The 22901-nt window shown below is 40.6% G+C and overlaps 1 protein-coding gene and 1 long non-coding RNA gene across 2 annotated transcripts in view; one reads left to right on the top strand and one right to left on the bottom strand.

Annotated features, from left to right (window-relative positions):
• Positions 1–229: 229 nt before the first annotated feature.
• Positions 230–21739, bottom strand: LOC134549361 (uncharacterized). Its single transcript, XR_010080078.1, has 3 exons — positions 21433–21739; positions 5597–5715; positions 230–363 (listed from the first exon to the last, which is right to left on the bottom strand). It is a non-coding gene; the product is annotated as an uncharacterized LOC134549361 (long non-coding RNA).
• Positions 21740–21869: 130 nt separating this feature from the next.
• PTPRR (protein tyrosine phosphatase receptor type R) overlaps positions 21870–22901 on the top strand; it is a 140263-nt gene continuing 139231 nt past the window's right edge. The window contains exon 1 of the mRNA XM_063396466.1: positions 21870–22088. Within this exon, the coding sequence (XP_063252536.1) occupies positions 22025–22088 (64 nt within the window). The 5' untranslated portion in view covers positions 21870–22024. The remainder of the gene's footprint in view (positions 22089–22901) is intronic.

Raw genomic sequence — 22901 nt, forward strand, 5'->3', positions numbered from 1 at the left:
TGATAGTCTGAGAAAAGGAAATGTTGATGGAATTGTAAGATTTCTTCCACTTTCACAGAGAAAAAAGCACTGGATCTCAGCTCCAAAGGTCCAGAATACTTCTGTTCTAGAGTACCTCTTGTCAGACAGCAGGGTGTACCAAACAAGAAAGTGCTGATTGTGATTCAGCCATTATTTCCAGGTAGAATACACACAAACACAACTGTGAATTATTTTATTTGGAATGGCCAAAACACATGGATTTCCACATTCACAGTGAAGAGGTATGTCCCTCAGGGAAAGGACACATGATCTCTGCTGTAGGATCCTCACAAGAAGCCTGGTTCGTGTCTGAACATTAGGGTTCATGGTAGACTGAAGTGCCTGAAACACATTTGATATGATTTACAAGAAACTTGGACATTAAAAAAATATAATTTCTGTTTGTCAGACATTAAAGGCATTTTGTTATGAAGTAGCCCATCACACACAGCAATCGTCTGCAGCATGGGAGAACACCTATGCATTTGTGCACTTGTTCTTACGCGCAGGTTATCAGTGAGTGAAGCAGCAGAGTTGTCCTTAAGTTTACACTACATTTGCAAGGAGAAGGAGCAGGATTCTCAAGACAAGAGAATTTAATTGCAGGAACAGGGCTCCATAGAAGTGTTAGTCACTCAGTTGTGATCTGTAGGACCAGCCATACTTACAGAGAGAGTGGGTACGTATGAGCCACAGAGTCACAGGTTGCTTCCACCTCCCTCTGCTTGAACTGAACAGTCCAAAACTCTAATGCCTTTTGTGGTGGCTGCCTCAGTCACATAAAATTGAAGGGTGACATTATTCAGCAGTTTTCTACTACAGTAGACATGCAATCCTTTCAGCAAACCTAGACATTTTACTCTTCTCTTTTCCCCATGGAATTACAGAAGGAATCTGCAGTAGCATCCTATGCTAGGGTTTCGTCTCTATTTCCAGCTTACATGAGTACATCAGCAAAAGCTCTGCCCTGCCATTACTGAGAGGGCATCCCTCCTGAGGAAAAGGCAGAGAAAGAGGGAGATGGCTCCATTTAAATAAAGGAAATTAGGAAGAAAGTCAAGAGGTAGGAGAAAGAGTTTAATCTCTAAGGCTAGAGCATTTCAAATGAGATTAAAGTTTCAGTTCAGTAACTGGAGCACAGATTTTTCTTTTTAAACTAAAATTGACAACTGTGTAATTAATGCATTGTATATATTAAAAATATTAACTTTTGCTTACATCCTACATTCAAGATTTTTTGATATTGTTCTGGGGATATTTATAAGTGATGCTTGTTTACTAGGGGTAATTTTCAACGGATGCAAAGCACCCATTGGTGTCTGCAAAGCAAATATCCTCAGCCTCTTGGGTAATTTTTTTCCTTTTTGCAACAACTGGCTTTCTTCAGCTACCATTAACAACAGCACCATTGTTAGCAGAGTGCAATTAAGAATTCCTTAAAAGAAAAAAACAATTTCTTCAATCCCATTGCTTACTATAATTTACATAACCAGAAAGTTTAAGCCTGTAAGTCTAGTTTAAAGTATATCAAATTGGTTTAGTGGGGGTTTTTTACATCCCAAAAGCTAGATCATTTTTTATCCATTCTGCCCTGAAAATCTCTTGTGTTTCTTGATCCCTTGACCACAGGCCAAATCACGGCACAACTTGGAGCAGGCAGTGAAGGCAGAAGATCATTTCTGCCTCCTGCTTCACTGTGGAATGGCCCATTTTTGGGACTCAGAGGAGCTAATGGTACAGATGGCGTAACAAATAAATTTTACAGTACCCAGTATCATTTCCACTGATGTGCTGGGAAATTTTCAGCTCTCCATCACCTTATCACTTTTTATCAGTTCAAGGAACACTGACCCCAAAATCAAAAATCATTCAGTCAAAATTGAAATGTTGGTTAATTTTTGCTGGGTTGTAAAAGACCCACAAAATATGTCTGGTAATTCATCTGCGAGTTTGAGCCAGGCAATGAAGCCAAAGACTAAAGGAACATTCAGCATGGTGAACTGCTAAGGAAACCTCTTCCTCAACTTATCCATTCTGGGGTCACTTATGTTTTCTGTAGGGTTTTAAATGCTAAGTCTGTTGCTGGCTTTCAGCCAGGCCCGTTGCTGGCGCCAGAGAGACTCATCATTTTATCAGTCTTGCCTCTGTTTCACGAACATTTAATTGTTGTGGAATATTCTTAGAACAAGAAATGATAGATCTTTCTGGCATTCAAATCAATTCATTAATTTGATTTATTTGTTTTCCCTAATAGCACAAGAGGCTTCAGCTGAATATTTATTTGGAAGGACTTGGTACACAGAGAAATGTGAGCAAAAACAAATGTTTTTGTTCCATTCGTATTAGCTGGCTGTAGTGCACATGGAGAATACGCAGCCCATATAGATGCAAAAGAAAAGCCAGTATAAATGTTTGCTTTACAGTATTCAAAAAGAACTGCTAGAGGCATAACTTGTTCCTGGGGAAAACTGCTTGAGCTCTGTCTTCAGTGTTAGCCACAGATCTTTCTGTGTGAAGGCTGGGTGTCTTCCTTTGACAGTAATCTCTAAGAACAGGGCACCATTCCAGCACATGCAGAATACAGACAGAGCAAGTGTACTCATGCATGTTCACTCTTAAGAAAGGATAGGAGTATTATTTCCACTTTTTTTTGAGAGAATGAAGGCTTAGCAGGCTCTGTGCAGATGGCCTCCATGCCTGACTTAATACATCCCTTACCTTCCTTACAGTAACACAGATTTTGCATTAAGGAGAACAAAGAGTAACTCAAACTTTCTACTCTCCAGGGCATTCCACTTGGATCCCTATGCAAGTGGGGAGTGGGAGATGAGAGAGGTAACACAGCAAGGCAAGACAATCTAGGCCCTTATAACTCCTTTAATTCAATCCTTCTAATTAGATGTAGATGTTTCTCTCCATTGGCTCCATAGGCAGCACCGATTCAGAGTTGATGAGGAGACAGTTTCACACACTTGCTGCTGTTCTGAAAGAAATCATCCCAGTAGCTTTGAAAACTAAAGGATGACTTATTAAGGTGGCTGACTGTTTAGAGGTAGTGCAGAAAATTGCTCAGTCAAGCAGTGACCTGACAGAAAACTGTGCTGTGATCTCTTAAATCTGGCTGCATAGTTCTCCTAACAAGAACCAGCACAGACCTAGATGACAGGTGCTGCACAGCCTGTAGACATATCCTATGAGGTGGGAGACAGTGCCACATCACTATGGCACTAAATGATGGCAACAGGAAAGGAAAGAGGACAACGTATTGCTCTTCTCCATTGCATATCTACAGCTGACCCCATGGCAGTTGTTCTCTCAGTGCAATATTGAAGTGCAGTCATGGAGTATATGAAGGTTCAGCAATGCTACAGATCTCATTGGTATGGAAAATTCTTCTGATTTACAGACTGTTATGAAAGTGAAAATGTCAGTTTTACTTTTAAAAGTCAACCTCAAAATCTCATGCACATAGATAGGAAAATATTTATCAGTATGGTTTGCTCCTGGAAAATACATCATCATCATCATCATCACCACCAAGGATTAATGATTATTTCTTAGAGAAAATCATTTCCACTTTCCTATTTTAATAAAGTTGAAAAACTTCATCTGGACTTCAAATTATTTAAGTATTTCAACAATATCAGAATGAAATATGCCTGTGTTTTCACACCTACTTTTATTTTTTCTTTAGATATATTCCAAAATACTTTTTAATATTTTAATTTTTTTTGTATTGAGTATAGAAATTCCATTTATGAATAGCTGTAGTTGTCGAGGAGAGATGGAAAAAAAAGATCATGTCAGGCTCAAAAACCAGAAGACCAATAAAAAGAAACAAAAAATGTAGTATTTCTTAATATTTGGATTTTATACCAATGCCCTGAATGTTGGTGGTCTGACACTGTGGTTTGGCAGTCCTACATTCATTCAAATGCTAAATATTTTTCAGCTCAGTTGTGCCCTCAGACATTTGTGGATATGAACAATTTGCTTATGAATAAAGCATCTGTGCAGAGATGAGCCCATTTGTTCTTAGCCATAGTTATTCACATTTGTTTATTTATTATTCAGTTGCATATGAATAGCAACACGTTCTGGAAATGGTATTGTTCCAGAAATGCTGTTTAAGCAGGAATTGACCAGTCTCCACACTAAACCTCAATTATTTGTTGTGATAAAAACTATAACTAAGGTCTTGAAGACTATCACAGTGAAAAGGCATGTTGGTTACAGAAATGGGGAGCTGAGGCACAGAGCAGTGAAGTGACTTCTGAAGCACTGAAATAGCTTAGCGACAGAGTCCTTTATGCCTTGGCTTCTCAGCATACTCTGTTCTTGTGGTAGTGTTAAAGCACTGAAGTGATTTAATGGACATTTTCTTGGACAAGTTGTTCTGTGTGTACTTGTCCAAAATGGGTTACTATTGACCTATACTGCTAGACTCATATGAGATAGATTAATTTTTAAGCTGCAATTTTTCACAAGCAAAATGTTCTTTGAGTAGTAGAAAAGTAGATATAGCTGTTAATAGAGTGCATATAATTAGTGGAAAATTTTAATTTACCTAAGACTTTCTTGCAATATATCCAGAACTCTTTTTATTCTGCCCTATATAGTGACATTTATTATAATTTTCCCATTTTGACTCCTATATTTTCCTATTTCTTGTATGTTGTCCTGGTTAACACAGAAGATTTCATTTAATTCGAAATTTGAGATTATCTCTCAATGGACCAATGACAATCAAAATAGTTACTATTTATAATCTAGAATTATGCATATGTATGTTTCAGGGTAAAAAGGATAAGTCCCATCTCTGATTTTTAATGTTTTTTATATATATATATATACTGTCAGCTTCTGAGACAGCACAGTCAAGACATCTCTTAGTAAATAATGAGGAAGGAACTATTATTGTAACAGATTTTCTTATATATTTGTTTCAAAAGTTATGTAATTTTCTAGGCAAGTGTTGGAATAAAGCAATGCAAAATTAAGACTAATTTTTGCTGATCTTAAACCAAATAGAAAGTGAAATTGTCCCTTCGCATCAGGCCAGCTACACCAATGCACTTTTGATGAGACAACAGCTGAAAGAGGTTTCAGAAAAGTTCTGCATGCTATCAGTTACACATTAGGGATAATCTTTTCAGACTATTGGCAAAATGAGTTGGTCACAATCAGGTTGAGGTTTAAAATTTACATAATTCATTATGCAGTTGTCTTATGGTTTGTATTTGGTTTTGAAGAGCAAGTAGGCACCATTTAAAAATATTCATCTTTTGGGCTGCCAGGGGACCCTTAAGGTCAAAATTTGGCTTTCCAAGTGATACGATTCATATGAAATCTGGTGAGGGGTTACAATTTTCATATTAGTAACAGTCAGTTTGTTTCCATCAGAGAGGTTAGAAGCTGTCATTTTAGGGTTTTTTCTGCCTGCTTGTATGTTACAGCATTCACACCTGCCAGAAAATGTCAGAATGTTTATTCCAAGGAAAAAAATGTGGGCACACGTCCGCCTCCCAAAATAAATAGCAGAGCAGATATATTCTGTAGCGCCTCCAATACTCACAGGTTGGAGTTAGTCATTCTTCCTGTGAGAGGGTGGCCATCAATCACTGACAAAGGAAGCCTTCAGTCTGGAGTCAAGAACAGGGGTATGTAGATCAATGGATGAGGAGCACAAGGAGCCTGTAGGGAGAGAATATGCCTTTTCATATTTGTGAGACGGCACTGTAAAGTCTTAAAAGTATCTGGGCTTGAAGAAGGAAAAATTGCAGTATGGAGAGCCTGCTGGTTTGCCAAGCAAATCATCTTTCAGTCACAACCTTCTCCTCCCACAAGACCAAAGGGTGAATATTTTCATAATAAAATGGAAATGCCAATGGAACATACTCAGCAATCATCTGCATTGATTTACTGGAAAAAAAGGAAATCTTTGTTCTATTGTGAAGTAGTACCACAATTTTCAAGATGTTAAATGTATAAAAACACAAAAACTGATATTAAGAAACTAATTAAGTCTGTCAAACTTACTTTTTTCAAATGAGTACTAATAAATGAGTCTACTTTCAAAATCTTCCATTTAAGTGATATAAAAATAAAATGGAACAGATTAAGAAAGCTTCACAGGGAAAGGTAAGATTGCTTTATATTTTAAGTGCTGAAATAGGCTTTGCATTGCCTAAATTTCTGTTTTAGTCACAGACTCCTTGGGTGACCCTGGATGAGCTACTAAATCTCACTTTGCTTCAATACTTACAAAGAAGAAAATACTTCCTTTGAACTAGTTGTTTTACAAGTACTAAGGGGCAGCTAATGTGGTGTAGATTCTCATCTGACAGAGAATCCAAGTGAGGAAAACAGTTATTTCAAGCTCTCTCTATAGTCAGAGCAGGAGAATAAGAAGCTCTTTTGACATTTAATGTAGTTTAGCTATGGCCAGAAGGGTCATATAGCAGTACCTGTTCTCATGCATTCATAGCAGAGGAAACTTAGGGTGGCCAAACTCCTTATATGTCATTTGGCTTACCTGGTTGGCCAAAAATTTATTTGTCTTCCCTCTTACCCCCCATACTGATATGACCTCCTCCAGAAGAGTTGGTAACTTCTTTCTTCTTTGTGTTTCGTGGCTCAAGCTCCATGGCTAGACTGTTTCCCAAGAACTAGTGTAGGAAAAAACACCTCTTCTGCATGACGTCATCTGAATACAAGAAGACCACGAAGCCTTAAAGGCCTTGTATCTACAGTTTGCACAAATTCAGTGCTCTTCAGTTTTTTTCTAAAATGCTTTTTATGAGATGTCTGAAGCAATATTTTTGTCAAGGTTCTGCCAGTAACAACCTCTCAACTTTCTGAACCGCACCTTAGATGACAAGTTGAAAACAAGCAGGAACTCTTTGGCTGCTAAACAGCTACTTATTCACACAGAAACTAAGTCCTCAGCTTTTCTTTAAAAAAAAAAGTTTTGAAACAGAAAAGTGTACAAAGGTCTGACTAAAGGCAATCTAAGAACAGACAGGAAACTGTGGTAAGGAACATAATTGCAGTACTCATACCATTTATCTATTTTATTATGTTGAACTGAAAAGAATAGAAGAGATCCCATCAAATATTCTGTTTGCAAATGAGAGCCTGAAGAGATGCACTCATGAAAAGTGCAGTATTTTTAGAGAAATAACCTATTACAGCAAAAGAGAGGAAAGATATCCTTGGTCAGGGCACTGTCTGATGAAATGGAAGAATTTGGATCAAATTCCTGATGGAGATGAAAACCAAAGGGATTTAGATCATGACCTTCACATCCCAATTGGCATTCCAAGACCACCCAGCTTTCTGTCTTATTTCCTTTTCTCTTGATTCTCTGTTCCAGTCCTATGAACTCTGGAAAATCTTGACCCAAATTTACATTTCCATAAATTTCCTGCACTCTCCAGTCCTCTGAATACGAGAAAGTTTCCAGCTCTCTAAAAACAAATAAGAGTAGGATAATGAAGAAAGACCGTCCATTTCCTTTGAATGTGAACCACAGTCAGAAACAATATTGCCTTCCTCCTTTTGCCTATTTATTGAGTGCCTTCCATTTCATTAGATGTAGTTTTATAAAAATACATTGATATCAGAGCAGGGAAACCAGAAATGGCTTACTTGGAAAAAACCTCCCAGCATTTATTTGATTTTTTATCCTTCTTAAATGGAAGCAAGGTTAAATACCTCTACCACAGACCACAGACTTTTATAAGCCTCTAGCAAATGCTTGTGGGCCTTCAAAACCTCTGAATTTAGCATTTATTTCTCAGCAATGAAGGGTAACCAAGGAGACACACAGTCCTAGACTGAATCTCTTTAAGTAGCATAGGCTCCCAGACATGGATAAGAAGATTAGAGAACTGTTTGCTTGTAGCCTATCAATTAATGCTACTGTGACTATGTGATCTTAGAAATAAGCATCCCACAGAAAAAACCTAGAGGTGGCTGGTGAAGGCACCCATCAACCCAAATCTGACAACTACTGGTTTATTTAAAGATGGCTGTAGTAGCTTCATCCTAAGGAATTTCAATGAAATCTCTGAATTTCTTTGAGAAATTCCACGTGACAAGAATTTTAGTTCAGGTAAGACTCTTGATGCTATGGGCTAGTATAAAGGTTTTGATTTCCGTCCTTTTCCTAGTTGCATCTAGGGAAATATAAAATCAATCTTCCATAGTACTTAGTACTTCGTAGTACAAAAGACCATCCATGAAATGTTCTGATACAGTGGCAAGAGTGATATGAATTTTGTGGATAAAATGAGAGCAAATGACAAGCTGAGGTAAGTAGTAACAACTCCAGATTTTAGATGACATATACACTTGGAAGTGACATAGAAGTTTGAAAGGTTTTTTTTGTTTGGTTGGGGTTTTTTGTTTGGGTTCGGTTGTTTTTTTTGGTTTTTTTTTTTCTTCAGTCATCTAAGAGGGAAACAGTTTGATCTTTTGAAATTAAATTAGACAAGCTGTTAATGAAGACTAATTGCTTTGCATAATTTAAAATATGTAGAGAGAGGTCTCTTGATCTGTGCAAGCTGTACTTGGGTTAGACTGGGGCTAAAAAAAAAAGGTAACTCCAAGCAATTTGCCATCTTCCCAGTTTGTAACCAAGTGGGAGCCAAGATGCCCCTGAGAAAGCTGCAGCGACTCAGGAATATGCATCACTGCTCTTTTAGTCTTCCCTGTCATATAGCTTAGTTATGCTTTAATGTTTTGCTCACAAGGGAACATGAGTGTCCCTTCCACACCTTCCCACCCTCTCTTCATTGATAGAATCCCTTTCCTTGCTGTGCTGAAGAAAGACTTGTTCCCTCATTAGAGCCAGGAGCCAGAATCTGCCCCAGAAGCTTTACTTTTCAGGAGATGTGTTTGGGACAAGGACTGCAGGGAGAGGAGTCTGCAAGGCCAGGTTGGATGGGGTGTTAAGCAACCTGGTCAAGTGCAAGGTGTCCCTGCCCATGGCAGTGGGGCTGGAACTAGATGAGCTTTAAGGGCCCTTTCAACCTGGCCCATTCTGTGATTCTGTGAGTGAGAGTGGAGCTCCCATTGCTTGGCACAGGCTGATTCAGGCATGTCCTTAAGGGAGAACCCCCCCAGCATGAGCAAACCCAAGTCACAATGACTTGGGTCTTCTTCTGTCATCCTATCTGGCACACTATCAGGTTATCCCTTCACTAGCAATGTGGTCAAACATCACATCTCTTCAGGGAGCTTATCAAAGGTAGAAAAACTACTCTGATTTTTTTTTCTGGATTGATTTTTTTATAGAGCCAATTCACCACCTACCAGACACACGGGAGAAAGCAGGAATGTACAGCTGGAGGTGGAGGTGGGATTTGCCACACCACTGATTTAGATCAGCTAAAATGCTGTTGAACGGCACTCTTGAGGACGATTCACAGCCTAGTTTCTCTATATAAAAAATAAAGGAGTCACTAGAGAGCAGTAGGCTCTGCATGAGGCGAGTTGGAGCACCTAAGCTAACAGCTTCAAGTCAGCAGCCTGACCCCCCACGTTGAAACACGCTGTTATGCAGTAATGATCTTCTGGACACACTTGGGTGACTGGTGGGTTGGGCTTTTTTCTGTAATGTTTATTGATTTAGCAAATGTCAAAAAAGGAGTGCCGAATCTGGCAATTATTAGTGACTCCATGCTGTAGCCTGCTTGTAAACATACAATGTTCTGAAAAATTTTACAAAGAGCCTAGTTTAACACAGACTGATTCACCACATTATCCTCTTCACAGATGATTACTTCTCTAGTAACTCATCTGTCTCTTCTTCCTACCTGTTTTCTTGCTCATAGCATAATTTCTAATTTAAAATACATGGATACAACACACTCGAGTTATGTCTGGGGGTACTCACACTGGCAAATTTTAATCATGTAACTTGATGTGTTCAAGTAAAGAAAACCATCTTCCTGTGAGCTGCTGAGGTACTCACAGGAAAAAGAGAGGCTCTTTCCAGAAGCATGTGAATTGTGCTTCCTTTCTGAACCACAGCAGGAGACACAGTTAGTCTCTAATCATCATATAAGAAGCCTAAGAAAGCTAACTTATAATTTAGTCACAGGAAATTGAGTGCCCAGAATTAAGTACTTGGTGTCATCAAAAATGTTTTCTTTATCTACAGAGTAAAAAAAATGTTAAGAACACAAGCAGTCATGCAGTGTAAAAGGCTGGATTGTTCATTTTGAGATAGCTCCATTGCTAAAGTCATGAAGTATGGTTAGGTAAAAGACTGAAAAATGTCAGGATTCCTTTATTGCCAGGAACCAGGACCACTATTCAAATTTAAGAGAAGTTGTTCTTGGTTTAATCTGAGATTAGTGAGTGGAAAATCAGACAGTGCAAGTGAAGTAAGGAGTTTGGAGAACCTTTTACTGAACTATAGAAGTCTTTAGATGAGGTCAGTTTCTGAAAATATGAGTTGCTGCACTTGGCTAAAAACCCAGTATATTTGCAGCCAGAAAAAAAGTGCTCACACTTATTTCTGGAGAACAGTGACACCTAGTGAGCCTTCTGACTGAAACTGAGCATTCCCTGGGGTCTGTAAGACTGAGCCTTCTACTTGGGCTTAGCTTCTTTTTCTACTATTTGAACTTCACCGTTCTTCCCTTGAATCTGAACTGCATGTGCTGCTCATCTCTGGCAAGGTCTAATGAACACAAATAGCGAAGTAGCTGTGACACAGTGTGGTGAGGGATTGGGGTTACTTCAAAGAGGGAACTTAAGCATGGCAAGGAATGTGTAGATATGTGGCCTGGGACAAATTTGTTGTGGCAGAGGAATTATGGTGGTAGCAGAGTTGCCTAGGCAACAAGCATCAAGCTGTCAATCAATGGTCAGGAGCTGTATCAGCCAGAAACCACAAAGTGTAAGTGGTTCATTAGTTCAGCACTTTCCCAGTAGATTTTCTGTTTCTGGATGCCTGGGAAGCTCCCAGCAGAGTTCACAGCTTCCTTCTCATCCTGGAGATCCCAGGGGAAGTAGCCCTACTCACTTCCACTTGCAAGCCAGATGGACTTCCCCAGACACTAGTCTGAATTCATCCATGAGGTAAAGCCTGCACTCCTATCCTGGGGTTCAGCCCAGGACTATGAGAGTGTGTGGACATGTGCATGAAGGAGCAAAGATGTTAGAGCTTTGGAATAAAATGCTTTTGGAACTGAAAATTCCATTCATTTTACATTGTAGTGCTGTGAGTAAGTGGCGAGAAGGATGATACTCCAAGGACCTGTGGACAGAGGAAAGGGCATTAAAAGAAACAAGAAATGTCACTGAAGGAAAAAATCTCAAAGATTGCAGTGAATCACACTAGCATCTTGGGGTTTACAAATCGTTTTGAGGTACGCACACACCCAACTGGAAGTTTACAGAACTTCATCAGCATCAAGATCTTTCACCTGTGTGATAAATGACCAATATATCCAATCCAATATATCCTACCTGTCCAGGCTGTAAACATCAATTTTGTTACATAAATTACATATATTTTATTAGTATTATGAAGGATACTGGATCAGATTCAATCTAAGAAACAGGTTTTTTGTAACTGTGCTCCTTTAAAAAGGCATAATCCTTTTACACCTAGATTATTATATCCAATATTTGAAGCCAACATTTGAAGAAATTCAAAAATGACAGTAAGGCCTAGACTGGCAGAAAACTAAAAGTAATTAAATCTTTACAATATGTGCTATGTAGTTTCAAAGCAGGAGGATGAGAAGTTTATTTTACATAAATGTCTTATTATATGGTACTTGAATAGATAAAATTCCCGCTGCAATGTGATTTTTGATAATTTTCTGTGTCATGGCATTTACAGTTTTGCTTTTTTTTTCCTTGCCTTTTTTTTCTTTTTCTTTTTTTCTTTTTTTCTTTTTTTCTTTTTTTTTCTTGTTTTTTTTTTTCCTCACTGCAAATGCTAGAAGCATGCAGACATTTGAGGAAAACTTGTGCAAATATCTCAAATGTCAAGAATGGAATCTGAAGACTATCCCACTGTGTTACAGCTCCTCTTGTTTGATGTCAGAGAAAAGCACAGTACATGGACATCTCAAGGACTCTGCATCTTACTGGATAGGAACAACAGGACTTCTAGAAGAGGGCGGCTGACTGTCATAACCACACTGTCACCAACACAGACACTGGCTCTCAAGTCTTGCCTGATTCCTCTTGGAACAAGGGTTTTTCTGCAGAGATCTGATGAAGAGTTTGCTGTAAGGAGGAAATGAGCTGTTACACATCACTGGAAACATGACACAGGAGTCAGACTGTGTGGCCGCCAGGATATGGGGGCCAGCCATAGTCATGTGATAATGTTTAGAGAACAAAGAGAGCAAAATCGATTTTTTAATAAACTATCTGTTTGCTACAACCCTACTGCCATGGGCAGGGATACCTTCCCTAGATCAGGTTGCTCAGAGCCTCATCCAAACTAGCCTGGACCATCTCCAGGGAAGGGGCCACCACAGCTTCTCTGGGGAACCTGTTCCAGTGCCCCCCTATACAGACAGCAATTTCTTTATATCTAACCTAAACTGATTTTTTTTCAGTCTGAAGCCATTCTCCCTTGTCCTGTTGACACAGTGCCTTGGAAGACTACCGGCTAGCCCCTTCCTGGTCTGTGCCAAGAGTGGCCACCTCCTGACCACTGCAGATCAGGACGGCGGTAGAGCAGTGCCACTGCTCTTCCCAGCAGCACCAAGCTGCTCTGAAAGAAAAGAGGCTTGGATGTCAAATGCCAAGGATCAAGGCAAAAGAAAAAAGAGGGGTCTTTGGTATTATTCCAAGGGTGTTTATCCCTGGAAGGGTCAGGGACCAAATGCACAGCACACACAATTACAGGGACTTAAAAGCGGGGCAGGTCTTGGGAGAGGATACAATTTCCAACCAATAAGGGTTACATGGTGGAGGAACATAAGGTGGGCAGTACAATACATAGACCAGTGAAGGAACACAAGGGAACAGTCTAAACTGACCACCAGGGCATCGAAGATTAAGGGATTGATAAGGAACAGTCTGGAAGAAGGGGCCAGGTTAAGGAGGGATTGACAATTCTGTAGGAGGAGGGAAGAAGGGCGGGTCTAGGGAAGACAGACAACCAGGGCAAATTTAAGAATACAGGGGGAAAGGAACAATCAGCTAGGGATAAAATATACTATAACAATACAAAATGGGAGGGGAGGGGTTAAAGAACAGGCCATTGAAACTGAGCTGCAATCAAAAACACAATAAAAACACACAGCAACATCCTATCACTGCTTACCCTAGTAAAAAGTCCCTCCCTGGCTCTCTTGTAGCCCCTGATAGGTACTAAAAGGCTCTCTAAAGTCTCCCTGGACCATTCTATTTGCAAGGCTGAACAACCTCAGTTCTCTCAATACGTCCTTACAGAAGAGGTGCTCCAGCCACATCATCATCTTTGTAGCTTTTCTCTGGAGTTGCTCCAACCAATCCATAGTCTCCTGAGCAGGATACAGTACTCCAGATGGGGTGTCACAATATGAAGTCTCACCAGAGAAGAGTAGAGGGGAAGAATCACCTCCCCTGACCTGATGGCCATGCTTCTTTTGATGCAGCCTAGGGTGTGGCTGGCTTTCTGGGCTGCAGTGGGCTTCTTGTCAACAAGAACTTTCAAGTCATTCTCCTCAGGGTCACTGTCAATCCATTTTCTACCCAGCCTGTATTTATGCTTGGAATTGCCCCAATACAGGTGCAGTGCCTTGCACTCGGCCTTGTTGAACTTCACAAGGTTTGCACAGTCCCACAGGTTCTGAAGCCTGTCAAGGTCCCTCTGGATGGCATCCCATCCCTCCAGCATGGTGACCACACCACGCAGTGTTCTCGGCAACCTTGCTGAAGGTGCACTCAATCTCACTGTCCATGCCACCAGTGATGACGTTAAACAGCACTAATTCCAATACCAAACCACTAGGAATGCCACTTGTCACTGATCTCCATTTGGACATTGAACCATTGACACAGCTCCTTGAGTTGACCATCCAGCCAATTTCTTATCCACTGATATACCTATTTTGAAGTACCTACCAGGACATTGACCTACTATTTAAATTTAAATATCAAGGGGAATTGAGAACATTAGAGAGATTTATTTTTTTATATCCATAGGACTAGTGAGATATATCTATGTTATTATTTTTGACAAGGTCATGTTTTAGGAATGGCACTCTACTATTTCATACTCCCACTAAAAAGAAAACCACAAGCTGCTCCCCTCCCCTCCCTCCAGTGGGAGACAAAAGGCCGAGATTATGTATTGAGATAAGAACAATTTAATGGAAACAGCTATGAGATACGAAAATGACCAGTAACAGCAACAATACTAATAACAAAAGTGTACAGAGAGGGTGATTTTCATGCACACACACTCACCAGGCCCAGAACAATGAAACACGACGGCAGACAGAGCCTCCGTACACCGCACATTTCCCCAACTGCAAGCCATACTCGCTTCTCGGAAGTGAGAGTCCTTAATTTCTGCTCCCCAGCAATGACATAAGATGGTATAGAACAACTGCCTAGACATACCCACACAGCTCCAGGCTTTGCCTCCTCAGAGCAACTGTGGACAAATTAACTCTGGTTGACACCAAGACAGACAACTACCCAAATAACTTGTTTTTATACAATTACTTTTCAGATTTTGTAAGACTTAAAGTTTCTATCCATTGATCATCTATAACCCTAAAGGTTAGGTTGTCTATGACACATTACACAGGTCTGATCAATCCTTAGCTGGAATTGCTGATCCACGTATAAGCTATCTTATGTTAAGAAAAGACTTGTTCCTACTTGGAAGAAATAGAGATATTCTCCATATGGTTGGACCACACACAGTGATGTAGTCTTCATTGAAACCTTTCCACAAAATGATAAATAAAAATTATTAAAATGAAATAGCCATTCCTTTTGTTTGTGCTCTGTTTTTTAATTTGTCTTTTCCTCTTTTTATCAATTAAAAAGTAATGGTTAATAAGCACAGTTATTTTCCTTGCCTGTAACCATTGTGTCCCCTAAGTGCTGGTGAGGAAGCCCATGTGACTGGAGTCCCTGAAGTAGCATGAAGAGAAAAACTTACTAAATGTTTGCCTCTCATTTTTATTTCTCCAGATTATAAATTGAACAGAAAAAAAATGCTTACTTCATTTGAATAAAGTTATTTACTGCTCAGCAAATTGGAACATGTTTTTTTCAACCCACAAAGTATTTGGCATTCTTTTCCAAACTAGAATGTTTACTTTACTGTGTACAGACCCTCATCCTTCTATTGCCACCTCCTTGTTTCCCTGACCACTTTTTGTCTAGTCTCATGTTTTCCCCCATTAACCGCTGCACTTCAGTTTTTCCTTTTGCAGTCAGACTGAATCTGGGTATTAATGCCTGTTCTATCTCATATTACTAATATTTTCCTTTTTACTCATACCTGTTTCAGTATTTCTTTTTGAGCTTCTCTTTTAAACAGGAATGGGTAGAAAAAGTTCTCTGTATTCCATCCTGACACATTATGACTCCCTGCTGCTAAGAATAGAATTTAGAAGCAAGTCCTCCTGCCTTTGTGATAAATCATACACTTTTGGTCTGATGGAATGGCCCATGAGCATTCCAGCCAGCAACTAGAATGGAATAATATTCAGGGCTGATGAACTTTTGAGAGAATTTGACTTCCAACTCAAAACAGCAGTCACTGCCTCCAGAAATACTCAAGAACACATAGCCAAAATTTTAGTTCTTACGACTTTGTCAAATTTGGATCAACATTTTACAGTAACAATAGGTACATGGTGACATCAGAATGGTTCTTACATTACACTGAAAACTAGTATATATTAGACATAATATCATTTCCATGGGTACCACTTGGTATTATTAGGTAGAGTCAAGTTTGTTGTAATAAAATTAGACAAACTCTTTAAAAGAAACACGGAAATTTTAATATAAAATTTTAAAAAATTATAGGCCTTAGGAGAAGAAAAGCACTCTCTAGTGGAGGATTCCAGGAAATCTTAGAAATTGCAGATGTTCTGAAATTCGTATTTGTACCCTCTTACCTAAAGAAATTGTGTTTTATTTCTGAAACACAACACTTTCAACTCTCAACTAAGCTATGTGCACTTGGGTATGTAGACTTGCTAGGAAATTTTTGTACAGTCCTCATAATTCATAAAAATACATAGAAACTGTAGACTGAAACTTGAATAATGTTTTGCTATAAATAATTAATTTTTAAATGTGCACACTAGATTTTTATCTCTTTGATGATTCCTTTATTGCTCTCTTTAAAAGTACATTTAACTGTAAACATTATTTAAATATTATATTATGCATATTTATATGTATTTATTGAAGTGAGATATTAATTTATTACAGGCTGCTGCTTTCTGGTTTATACTTATTAAAAAAATGCAGGAACCACCCCCCTCCAAACCCCAAAAACCCCAAACCAACAAACCACCACTCAAGAAACAGTATTTTTATTAAGAAAATATGTGCCTTCATTAAAGATTTAAGAGTATGTTGCAAGTTCATAAACCCATACTGTTCAGCTCATACCAATTCACTGATTTGAGACTGGTCTTTCTTTCAGAATCATATTAAGCAACATAGCTAGCATCTTCCTGATATTATTCATTTACCCATCCTCTGTCCCAGAGGAAAATGGTTTGAAAGAAATTTTAGAACAAATATTATGTGCATTATTCTGTGGGTTTATCCTGGATAAGGAAAGGTTGAAGAAATATACCTTAGACTTGGAATGAAAGTAAATTAGCTTTTACTCTAAAATGGTTCTTAATTCCTGTGGAATTTTATTCCATGATTTTGACTGGCCATTTTGACTGGGTTTAGGGCACCAATGAACTTCAGGGGATTGTCTGTGTATAAGGAACTGTGTGAGTAGAAAGGTGAAGATCCGATACTTTAAAACTATCAACCTTAAAAAAAAAATAAATCTAGAGATAGAATTTATCCAGAGATTTAATCAGGCCCAACTTCAGATGTCTTGAGGTTATCATGTACCTCCTAACTTAGTAAAGGCATGTATAACTTCACTGGACATGAACAGATAACTGAGTCCTACCAATTATTGAAACTTTTTGGCTAGAGCAATTACTTTGATCTTACAATTACGGTATGTCATGTGCCTAATAAAAAATTAATCAAATGATACCCTAAAGAAAAATAATTAATGAAGAAATTCTTATACCCACTGGATCTCTGAACAGTGTTAGGCTGAACATTAATTATACAAGATGTTTACTTGTTATTTTCTGAGGACAACTGCTATGACTCCTATGCCTTAATGTTCTGGGAATGTCAATGAGTTACTGACAGATGACAGTCTCCTGTTCATGTTCTTGTCATCCAGTTGAAGGTGCTGCAGTTTCTGATGCACTGAAACCTCTTCTCCTGTTGCAAATATATTCTAGAAACATTGTGTGGGCAACCAAATTAGGCAAATAAAAATCAGTAAAAACTTTTTGATTTAAGTGAATGTTAAATCAGTTTGAGATGACTAGCAGTTTGGTCTTGAGCTACGATGAGAAAGACAACTTTGCACAAAATTGCGTATTCAATTAATAAGATTGTGACTGATTTCTCTTTTATTTCCTATTTCAAGGAATGCTACTCTTCTTGAAATAGAACATCTAAGTAAACAATCTAAGTTTAATATTGCAAATAATCAAATGTCCAGGTTCCCTCATCTTATCTGAACCTCATTTTAACCTAAAGCTGACGTCCATGGGTTTGATCAGAGTTGCCCAAGTTTTGAAATCTTTACACAAACTTAGTTACTTCTGTGTTGAGAAGTTTACATTCAGCATACAAATAGTACTGTGCAATTTACTTTAGTTACTGCATAATTTAGAGACATACTGTGTAATTATTAGTAACCAAGGGAAACTTGCCTTCCATGTTTAAATGTGTATTAGTGTACACAGAGGCATACATGTGGGTATTTTACCAGTATTTCATGAGAAAGGCATATTATATCAAATTACTTCGACACAAAATAACTGACTACACAAATCAGTATATTTCAAGAGAGATATTCATAGCCTTGACTAAAGGTCTCTTAAGGTTAATCTGAAACTTCTTTTTATATCTTTTTCTAGCTGTGTTGTAATTTAAAGCACCTGACTTTATAAATCTTGATACCCCTTGTTGAATATTGGAGGATGGTAACTTTACTACCCTATGGTAAGAATAGCATAAAAGAGAAAAGAACTTGAAATCTGAGAAAATGATGACATGGCACCTGGTCTGTTCCACATACTCGCTCTGAATGGACCTGGACAGAGAGCCATGGCGAAATCCATTTGCAAGTACTCATGTATTTGTTAGATACTCAGTACTGGTTAGGATGACACCAGCTCCTTACAGGTCTCATTTAGTACATAGCTGCTCATGCTGTAGATTAAGAATTGTCTGCCTTGTGTCTTTAACTGGCAGCTTTTAGTCAGGTACACCTGAATCCATTTGATTCTCTTCCAACAGCCTCATCAAACAGGAGTGAACTGTTTCCATCTGAGCTGCAGTCAACATCTTCAGGAAAACTTAAAAAAAGCTCTATAAAAATTATAATACGGCCTTGCAAAATTATGAATAATGGTCTTAAAGTTTCAGAGCTACACACATAGCCACAAATTAGTAGCTCAAAGACTAAAATATCTTTGCATCCTCTCTCTTCCCCCCTCCTCCTTGCTATCAAAGCTTTTGTACTCGCAGCTGAGTCAAGGTCAGTTTTGCATGTCTATATTAGAGATTATACAAAAATACACTGGAGGGTCTCAGACCACTTCAGAAGGCTGTAATCCCATATTAACAATACTCATTAGGGAATATGATACATTTTCATTGGTGCAATTATGACTTTGCCCACTGGTAATCTCCCCTGACACACTTCCTGTAGCAGCTACCTTTCTGCACTGTGTAAAAAGAAGCCCTCTTCCCATCCTGGCAACATCATTTAATGTGAGACCTAACTGTACATGCCATGAGCTTTCCTCTGCTGAGATTGTGTATATTCACACATGCACTCACCAAAACGTAAGTTATTTTTCTGATTTGCCTTTCTGTCTCCAAAGAATCCTTTGATCTACGCATATAACCTCCTCTTCACCCCTCCTCCTCCTTCTCCAACCTGTTCTCATTATTAAAAAACACTGCTTTGGTTTTTTTTGCTAAAGCTTGTCAAGGGACAAGAGAGATGAGGATCCTTATTATTCATGTCAGACAAATGTGTGATTCTCTCTCCTTCAGATATATTCCCTGCTTGATAATCTGTGTATTGCTGCTTCTTAAACTAAAGATCATTTTTGAATTTGGCTTTCATTGGTTTAGCTTCCTCTTAAAGCAATTTGTCAATGAAAGCCTAGTGCAAAATGATTCCCAGACAAGGAAGATGGTCTAGTCAATGTGATAGGAGGAAAACAGCAAGAACTCTAACAGTTAGACCAGTCTCTTTTAATTGTAACCAACGTCAAGTGTGACTTCTCAGCAGCACGTTCAATATTGTCATATCAGAAGATATGAAGGTACTAGCAAAAAAATACTGGAAAGAATTAGCCATATCCCACACATTTACCTCACCTAGAATTATTGGTAATATTCAGCATTCAGCTGAACATTTAATTCAGCTCTACACCTAATACACTTTGTTGAACTAAGTCACACACTAATGATCGCCACTGTTAATATAATGTTCTATGTGTGGAAATAAATTTAAAAATCAGTGAAGCCAGAGAATTCAAACTGATGCAACACGTTTCAGCTTACTTTCTGTGTAACAACTTCCCACTCCATAGTAATGCTTCCATTTTTGCATTGAGAAGACTGTCTTTTAAAAAGGATGAATTAATACAAAATTCAGCAAATTATTTAGTCTACTCTTAGCTTCCCATTGAATTCAGCTTATGCATGAATTGGAAGCTTAAATGTTTTCTTGGATGTGAGCTCAAAACAGTATCTTAAGACATTTCCCCAGTGGAAAATAATTTCCTTAACAGGGTAGTGTGAGTCATCTGGTCTTTGTGCCTTAGGGCTCTGCAAGTGAGGTGAGTAGATATTGCTACAGCACTCAATCATATGAAACCACAGCTGCCTCATCTGTAACCACATGGGGACAAATCAATACCATTAGCTTCAGTGAAGTTATCCTGTTGACATATTTGACCCTAAATCCTTATCTAGAACACACAAGGGTGAAGACTTGTGGACAAAAAATTACAAAATATCAGAGGACTGAGAGTAAATTTTTCTTTAATCTCTCCCTAGGAGTTGGCTAAATTGTAATTGGTATTGTACAACTCACTGAGGGAAGTAAATATAGTCCTCTACTTGCTTTTGCTGTATGTGTACCTCTGAGGCCTGGACATGTAGAAACTGAAGTTGTAAGGGCAAAAGTGGGGTGCACTATACAGACAAGACTTATTTCTTTCACTTCTTTTAGCTTTCACTTCCACTAGTCAGGTCTAATAGGATTAAAGTGGAACAGGATGTGCTGTAATTTGTATATACCCACAGCAAATTATCATCACAGTAGAGGAAGCAGCAGAAATCTCTTAGTTTAGCAGGACATCTGAGGCATGATGCTTACAAAAGGTATGACTGAAATGACAGGACTAAAATACCACTCCTTGTTCAAAAATCCCCTTGATCATATTAATTTCCCGTTTCCGGCAGAGCTCAGGACCGAGTGCTGTCTTCCAACCCAAGCTTTTTCTCACTTAAATTGCTGTCAAGCGAACGACCTGACTGCCTATACGTGTGTGAACACCCGTGTGGGGGCTGGCAAAGGAAGCTCGTTTGCATACGTACAGTCACACACGCATCTAGATATCAGGGCCTGCGCAGTCCTTCCCGTCTCCGTATGAAGAGAATTTCTGCACAAAGGCTCATTTAAAGCCAGTTAGAGCCAAGCAAGCTCTGTCGATTTCCTTTGCTATTCTTACTTAGGGCACATCACTTCAGCTGCAGACCTGACCATGCACTTACATTGCTCGCCATATCCAGTAACAGGCTCCTGTAGATGGATCACTTGCTGTGTGACACATCTGACACTGGCTCTCATGGTTGCTCTCCAGCAAATCTTTTGATCAATTAAAGTCAATTTTACAAAAATCACCTTGTTAAAGGGCTGCTTCATGTTTGGCCTTTTGCGTTGCTCTCTGATACCCATGCAAATTCCCGAAGTGTCTCCTGAGGAGGTGTTGCATCAGCCTGGTCTGAACCACTGCCTGGAGTTCAGTGCTTATTTCTCTATTTCTGTACCAGCCGTGATTTTCATTACGCAGTTTTTGCAAACTGCTTGTTTTACAACACGTTTCACAACACACTGAAGAGGAGGATTACCTGAACTTTAAGCATAAACCCACACATCGTCGAAGTCCTCCCAGACATGCCCAAACTCCTGAGATCGCCTCCTCGGCGCTGCAAGACTGGGGAGATGCAATCTCCACTTTGCCTCTGCAGCAGGAGCCCCGAATGCTGTTACAGGTGGAAGCCGAGGGGAAATCACCTCCCGCTACCCATTCTCGCCTCTTCCCCGAACACGCCGCTGGAACTGGAGATCTCTCTTCTCGCCTCTCCTATTGGACCTTGCGGGTCCCCGCGGCTATTGGGCGACCCCATCCCCCGATGCCGGACGCTGCCGGACGCCGGTGCCCGCCGCCCCTCCCGCCGCCCCTCGGCTCGCCCCTCGGCTCGCCCCTCGCCTCGCCCCTCGCCTCGCCCCGCGCCAGGACGGGAGGCAGGTGAGGGCGGCCGCCCGCCCGCGCGGCGTTGCGCATGCGCAGCGCGCTCCCAGGCATGCTCACTGCCGGGGGCGGGGGGAGCGGGACGCGGTGAGGCGGCGCTGCCCGGCTGCCCTCGGCTCCCCTCGGCTCCCCTCGGCTTCTCTCGGCTCGCCGCGGCTCCCCGCGCTCGGCTGCCCTCGGCTCGCACCATGCGGCGGCGGGCGGCCGCCTGCCTCCGGGCGCTCTGCCTCCTGCTCCACCTACGCGCCGCAGGTGAGCGGGGGCGGCCGCGGCCGGACGGCGGGGCGGGACGGCGGTGGGGACCGGCTTGCGCCCGGTGGCGCACCTGTTGTGGCGGGAGGCGGCGGCTGCCCGGGTCCGGCGGCGGCTGCCCGGGTCCGGCGGCGGCTGCCCGGGTCCGGCGGCGGCTGCCCGGGTCCGGCGGCGGCTGCCCGGGTCCGGCGGCGGCTGCCCGGGTCCGGCGGCGGCTGCCCGGGTCGGGACCCCGCCAGCCCCCGAGGCGGCGGAGCGCCCGTCAGCACGGCGGACAGCGGCGGCCCCGGGCGGGCGAGCCCCGCGCTGGGCGCCCCGCGGAGCGGCCGCGGTTCGGCCCCGGATCGCCAGGACCTGGCCGGGGGCTGCGACAGCGAGGGGAAATCGGGACTCCCTCTAGTCCTTCTTCTTATTCTATTTATTTATTTATTTTTACATACTGGTGCGGAGGCGTCGCTGCTTGTATGTGCTCGTGGCAGCAGTGTTTTTAGAAAGGGAAATTTCAGCTGCGACAGCAGCAGGCATTTCTGCTGTTAGCGGTGCTTATAAATCCTCTCTCTGCTTTGCTGGCAAAACGTGTGCCTCATTCAGAAATGCGGGGAGAGATGAGCGCCCTAGTACGTACATGAAGTTCCACTGCCAGTTTCGTTCCAGTAGTCAGAGCTTATATTTCTGGCATAAATCTCAGGCTTCCTTTAAGCCGTGAAAAACTGCTCATCGTTCAGAGCCTCCGTTTATCCTGGGCAGACTTCAGCATATATTATCTGAGGAAGGAAATAAAATCTGGGGTAACTGTATAATTGAATTAAGTTC

The sequence above is a fragment of the Prinia subflava genome, chromosome 4 (genome assembly GCF_021018805.1).
Source record: "Prinia subflava isolate CZ2003 ecotype Zambia chromosome 4, Cam_Psub_1.2, whole genome shotgun sequence".
In the NCBI taxonomy this organism is placed as follows: domain Eukaryota; kingdom Metazoa; phylum Chordata; class Aves; order Passeriformes; family Cisticolidae; genus Prinia; species Prinia subflava.